The 6813-nt window shown below is 30.5% G+C and overlaps 1 protein-coding gene across 1 annotated transcript; it reads left to right on the top strand.

Moving 5' to 3' along the window:
* The first annotated feature begins 2059 nt into the window (after positions 1–2059).
* LOC117922779 (polygalacturonase QRT3-like) lies at positions 2060–3726 on the top strand. The gene is made up of 3 exons (XM_034840994.1): positions 2060–2144; positions 2329–2565; positions 2660–3726. Exons 1-3 carry the CDS (start codon positions 2064–2066, stop codon positions 3659–3661), a joined length of 1320 nt encoding a protein of 439 aa, XP_034696885.1. The 5' UTR covers positions 2060–2063; the 3' UTR covers positions 3662–3726.
* Positions 3727–6813: the final 3087 nt, after the last annotated feature.

A 6813-nucleotide genomic window follows, 5' to 3' on the forward strand; every position in this document is an offset into this window, starting at 1 on the left:
TTTGATAATTTAAACTAATTTTTAAGTTTATTTTATCAAACAACCTTTATAGTAAGTTTTAAGTTAATAACTTAAATATAATTCAACTTAAAATCAACTTAAGTCATTATCTAATAAGTATTAAATTTTATCAAACAATCTTAGTATTTGACGAAATTTAGAAAATACTTTCACTTATAGTATTGAAAAATCACTAACATTCCGTGTTCCAATTAAGTTATATTGCTAATAATTCTTATTAATATTTCATAAATGATCATTATATTTTTAATATATTATTAAAAATATTATCAAAATTTCCATTTTTTTATATATAAGAAGAACTTGTATGACACTTGAATGTTAGAAATAATTATAAGTGAGATTAAGAGTCCGTTTGGCAAGGATTTTAGGAAGTGTTTCTAACAATTTTAAAACTTAAAAATTTGTATAATTCAAATGTTAAAAATGGCAGAAATATTTTTTAAAATCACTACCAAAGTACTCTAAAAGTATATGTGATTTTTTTTTTTTAAAAAAAAAAGAATATTAGGTATTTAGGAATGTGATAAAATTTTAAATTATTTAAAAATATTTAAAGAATCACATATGATTTTGGGATCAGTACTTCATAAAAAAGAAAAAAGAAAAAAGGAGATTCATACACACATGAATGCAAATTCAAATTTGAATACGAGATTGAAATGTAGTACACCAAATTGCCAGCCTAAAAATTGAACCCACATGACAAAACCTCCAAATTTCACTAAAAAACAAAGAAAGTTTGTTAATTGTTGAATTGGATGAATTTGGTGACTTGAAATTGAACTATTTTGGACAAGTTTGAAAATTGTGCTATCCATGTGGTCAATTTTAGTGTGTTGTAGCTATGATGTAACATGTCGAATGTGACTAAGTGTGATGTGGAATTGGCCCCATTGCCTGCATATTTCTTCCATTACTTGCCACCTTCTCCTACATCTACAGTTTTCGTTCAAGAAACACAACACCCCCCCACCCCCACTTGCCTAACTTTTGGAAGTATGTGGCTTTTCTTTTTATCTTATTGGCCTATGGGCAACTCCTTTGAAAATGACCCAACAAACATCTATACTACTACTTGTCAAAGGAAAATTATTATTTAAAAGAAAAAAAAAATTCTTTTGTTTTTCAAAATCTCTCTTAATGAGTTCAATGAAAGTGATTAGAGATTTTTTTTTTAACTATAGTAAAAAAAAAAAATTACCATTTTTTTGACATTATAAAATGATTTTTAAACTTTCAATACTCAGACTCGAGAATTTTTTATGGTCTTAATTTTTCTTTTTTGACAAAATTCTCTTTTAAGAATTAGTTTATAAAACATATTTCACAAAAATTAAAATCAAATATTTTTATTCTTTTTCTATTTGGACATCACTGTGTTTGTTGACTCCAAAAATATCAAAAATACCCCCCAAAAAAGGGGAAAACACCATGAGAAACACATTTTCAATAAAGAGAAATTAAAGTGTTTTAAATCATCATTGTGAAACCCTACTTTCTAATTGTTTTAATTTGTTTCATTTGTCATGTGATTTTCTAAGTTTGTTATATACAACATTCGAGTCAAATAATGTTGGAGGCTCACTCACTGTAGATAATAGAGGTCAAAATCATCCTTAATTGTTATTGGTGCATGGCCTCCATTTTTCTTCCTTTTAAGTCCCTTCATCTACTAATTTCACAAGGTGTTCTTCTTCTTCTTCTTTCTTACATGCCTTCCCAACTTCTCCTCCTCCATTTTCCAACCACACCCATGAAGTTTCCCACCCACTCTCCCAAGAAAAACGTGCACTTTCCCTAGAAAATCAACCTTGGCTCTCCCTTAAGTATGGAACGATATGATGGATAGAGAGAATGTGAGCTTCTTCCAAAATATCTACTCTCTCCCTCTCTTTATTTCTATCTCTCATCTTGCCTCCTAAGCGTAAGTAATTAGGATGGCTAGGGGAGATTTGTTGATTAAGCTATTTGTTAGCCTTTGTTTAATATTTGGTCATGGAGAAAGCTCGTATTCAGGTGTTGGTAGTTATGATAATCGGATGTTGCAAATGGCTTCGATAAAAACCTCGTTTCTCAAACATGATGTCATCTCTCCTTCTCGTAGTCATACCATTCAACCGGTAATTACTAAAACTTTAAAAGTTTTAAAAGTTTTTTATTCGACTATTATAATTAGAGTTATAATTTAAGCATATTGAATCGGGTTTATAGTCGATTCGAACCCGATATTATTTAAATATTAAATTAGGTTTGGATTAAACTCGAGCTAAAAAGTTTTATATTTGTTGATTTCGTGATGATTAGATTTCATCAAGTTCACGTGAGCATCACGCGACTGACTATGGTGCGGACCCCACTGGAAGATCAGACAGCACAGAAGCCCTCCAGCAAGCCATCTCTGATGCCTTCGGATCCCCCATTGATGGCCACTTGATGCAAGGCATTACTAATCTGGGAGGCGTGGAGCTTCATCTGGATGGAGGAACTTACATGATCAGCCGTCCATTGCGCTTACTGGACATCAGCGGTGGTAACTTCATGGTACACCCTCCAACATGCTATCCTTAAATTTTTAATCATTCGACAGATACATGGTCGGGTGTTCTAATCAAGGAGGTTTGCTATCATTCGACAGATACACGGCGGATCACTCCGAGCCTCTGGTGATTTCCCATCTGACCGTCATTTGATCGAACTCTGGTCATCATCCAAATCTTTATCGTACGAGTACATCACACTCAAAGACCTCATGTTGGACTCAAATTTTAGGGGAGGTGGCATTGCGATAGTCAATTCAGTAAGAACAACCGTAGATAATTGCTACATTTCGCATTTTACGACCAATGGCATACTCATCCAAGGTGGCCATGAAACCTACGTTAGAAACTCCTTCATTGGCCAGCATATCACCGTCGGCGGTGACCCTCGAGAGAAGGACTTCTCAGGCGTCGGAATCAACATCGTCGGTAATGACAATGCTGTTACCGACGTCGTCGTTTTCTCGGCAGCCATTGGAGTACTGATACAAGGTCAAGCCAATGTGCTCACCGGAGTTCATTGCTACAATAAGGCCACTAGTTTGGGCGGTGTCGGAATTTATCTCAAGTCCCCTGGCTTCACTCAAAACCGAATCCTCAACTGTTACTTAGACTTCACCGGAGTAGCCATGGATGACCCGGTCCAAGTACAAATCAGCAACTCATTTTTTCTGGGTAACGCCTATATATTAATAAAGTCCTTGAAGGGTATCGTCGAAGGTGTAAGCATCGTTCATAATATGTTTTCCGGTGATTATACGGGGGTCCCGATAGTCCAGTTGGACCAATCAAATGAACCTTTCACCTTGATTGATCAAGTCATTGTTGATCACAACAACGTACGGGGTATGAGGCTTAGATCGACGGTGGCTAGGGGTTCGATTTGGGGGAATGGGACAACGTGGACCGTTGATTTCTCCAAGGTCCTCTTGTTCCCTAACCTAATTAAGAATGTACAGTACACATTACAAGCCGGGAAATTATTTCCTAAACATGTGTTAAGGAATTTATCAGGTAATGCTGTGACAGTGGAATCCGATGTTCCTGTATCAGCAACCCTGCACGTGGCGGTGGATCAAAGCATGGATGGGTACGTATGATCTGATCAGATGGCTGCGGTTGGCTCATGGAGCAGACAAAGGAGGACTTCGGATTTTGAAATTCTCGGTCCAATATAGTGTGAATTTTTTGTCATTTTCTTAATTCTTCAATGTTGTATAACAGTTGTCCAAAGATGAAATGTTAATCTTGATTAGAATAATTTCTATTTTTAAAAATTTAATCATAAATAAAATTGAAAATATTTGTTAAATGGGTTTGTTTCAAATTAATGAATAAAATTTAGGATCTTCATAATCTTTTCAAAACAAATTAATGAAAATAATCTTTTCAAAACCATTTTTCAAAAATCAATTTTTGAGAAAAATCAAATATACATATAATGTTCTTAACCTGTTCCATATGCTTTTAATAATTTTTCATAAATACCAAAAACATCCCAAAACATTTTAAATATATTTTAAAATTTTATCTTATTTTCCAAATAAATTCTAAAAAAAAATTGAATTACAAATTTGTTAAAATTGTTTTTGAAATTAGAAAAAGGTTCTCATTTTTATTTATTTATTACCTTTTTCCAAAAATAATTAAGAGTCTTGTTTGGTAATTATTTTCAAAAACAGTTCTAAAAAATAAAAATCTATTTGGTTGTTATTTTTTAAAATTGTTTTGAAAAACAGTTTTTAAGAATTTTTTTTTTTGTATTTTCAAGAAAAAAATTGTATTTGGAAACTGAATTTTGAAAAACAGTTTTTATTTTTTAAAAAAAAGTTTGGTTCAGTTAATAAAAAAAAAATTAGAACAAATAAAACAAAAACATGTTTGAAAGTTGTTTTTTTTAATTAATAATTTTTTTAATTAACTTGATATTATAAATATATAAATAATTTTTATATGCATAATTCATTTAAATTAAAAAAAAAATCTCATTTTGGAATTTTTACACCTATTATAATTTTCTTAAATAAATGATGACTTTATAACTATGTGTAACTATATTAATTTGAATAATTTAAGGAAAACGAAAGGTCTTGTGGGGGTGGGGGTGGGGGTGGGGGTGTTGGGTGGAGCTTATCTTCATGGAAACATAAAAAGCGACGCAAAAAGAAGGAAAATAAAACACAGAAATAATTTATTATTTGAATAATAAAAAAATAATGAAAATATCTTTTTATTGTTCTAAAAAAATGGTTTTTAAGAACACGGAAAACATAAAAAAATAAAAAAATAAAAAATACATCCCCTTTCCCAAATATGTTTTTAGTGTTTTCAATAACAGAAAATAGTTTTTGAAAACAACAATAAAAGAAACCCTAATTTTTTTAAACTGTTTTCTAACGTTTTTTTAAAGCAAAACTCTATTTGAGAACCCAAAATGTTTTTAACCTATTTTTAATATTTTTAAATATGCTTTAAAAATAATTTTTATATTTAATATTTTATTTTTAATCATTCTATATATTTATATATCGGAGGTATATAAATACCAATGTATTTAATCTCCTAATTAGAAGTATCCATTGGCATACGATATGATACAATATTTGATGTGACCATTTTTTTATATTATACTCCACTCATCACGGCTGCATATACAAACTATCATCATCTTTTTCTCTTCTGTTGACTGCTATATACTTTGATAATATCTTCTTCTTTTTTTTTTTTACATGAAATTATTTAGTATTCAATTATGAAATTAATTTAATTAAGCATTAAAAATATTTATTCATTTATGAATAAGTGATTGGGATCTCTCCAACCCAATCAATTAAAAATTAGGAGTAAATATTTACTTTATTCAAAAGTCAAATTTATTTTACTTAGAATTATTTTTTATTATATATTTTCTTGCTTTATTTTTTTTTTTCTCTTAACTAAGTCAAATTATAATATCTTTAGAAGTACCCAACTTTCAATTATTATCCATTTAATTTTTTTTAAAAAAAATTAAAGATATTTTCCATCATGGGCCACCTAAATATACCGTAATAGATGAAGCTTCGTTATCTGAAAGTCCTAGTTGTTCTCATGATCATAAATTTCTTATCATCACAACCAAACACCCTCATATCCATTAATGTTGCTAACCCATATGAGCTTCAAACTTTTCGAAGGGAACTACATTTCTTAGAGGATAAGATCCACAACAAGTGTTAGTTCACTTATCTATGTTTTGTTATTATTAAAACATATACTTAGGAGAACACTTAGGCTAATAAGATGTCACAACTTTAGTTCTATATGTTAGCAGAGAGGATTAAAATGTCGAAAATCATGAAAACATCGATGATTGAATTTTTCAAAAATATCAAGGGAAATTCGAACAAAAAAAAATCAATGAAATGAAAATTGACAAAAAAAATTCTAAAGTTATTGGGAACAACTTCAAAAGATGATAAAATAAATAAAAATAGCACATATTAAAGTTTTTTTATTAAAAAAAATGCATATGTATAAATTCTTCAAATTGATAAATTGTAGTTTTTTCATTCATACTTTCATTCGTTCATGTACAGAGTATATATAGAGGGTAATCACCATTCTAAGAATAGGAAAGAATGATACAAGGAAAGAATGATATAAGGAAATAACAACTAATATCCTAATATCTCAACTTTCCTAATATCTCAATATTCATAATATCTTAATATTCCTAGTATCTCAATATTCTTAATATCTCAATATTCATAATATCTCAACTTTCCTAATATCTAAACATTCCTAATATCTCAACACTAAATGATATAAGGAAATAATGATATAAGGAAAGCATTCCTAATATCTCAACACTCCCCCTCAAGTTGGTGCATAGATGTCACACATGCCCAACTTGTCTAAAAATTTTGAGAACACTTGACTTGAGACAGCTTTGGTAAGGATATCGGCCAATTGATCTTCTGATCGAATCTTAGGCAATTCCACAATCTTATCATCCAACTTTTCCTTAATGAAGAATCTATCCACCTCGACATGCTTTGTACGATCATGTTGTACTGGATTATGAGCAATATCACATGCGGCTTTATTGTCACAAAACAATCGGATTGGTTGCCTAGATAGGTAACCTAAATCCTGTAAGAGGAGTCTTAGCCATAATGCTTCACAAAGTCCTAGAGCCATACCTCTAAATTCCGCTTCTACACTTGAACGAGCGACGACATTCTGTTTCTTACTTTTCCATGTCACAAGA

The sequence above is a fragment of the Vitis riparia genome, chromosome 9 (assembly GCF_004353265.1).
Source record: "Vitis riparia cultivar Riparia Gloire de Montpellier isolate 1030 chromosome 9, EGFV_Vit.rip_1.0, whole genome shotgun sequence".
NCBI lineage: Eukaryota > Viridiplantae > Streptophyta > Magnoliopsida > Vitales > Vitaceae > Vitis > Vitis riparia.

What these genes read in the sequence shown, in the direction of transcription:
- LOC117922779 (XM_034840994.1), top strand. Translation starts at nt 2,064, where the DNA reads ATGTTGCAAATGGCTTCGATAAAAACCTCGTTTCTCAAACATGATGTC. An exon ending in GTAGTCATACCATTCAACCG is followed by an intron (nt 2,145 to 2,328) that starts GTAATTACTAAA and finishes CGTGATGATTAG; the next exon opens with ATTTCATCAAGTTCACGTGA. An exon ending in TCAGCGGTGGTAACTTCATG is followed by an intron (nt 2,566 to 2,659) that starts GTACACCCTCCA and finishes ATCATTCGACAG; the next exon opens with ATACACGGCGGATCACTCCG.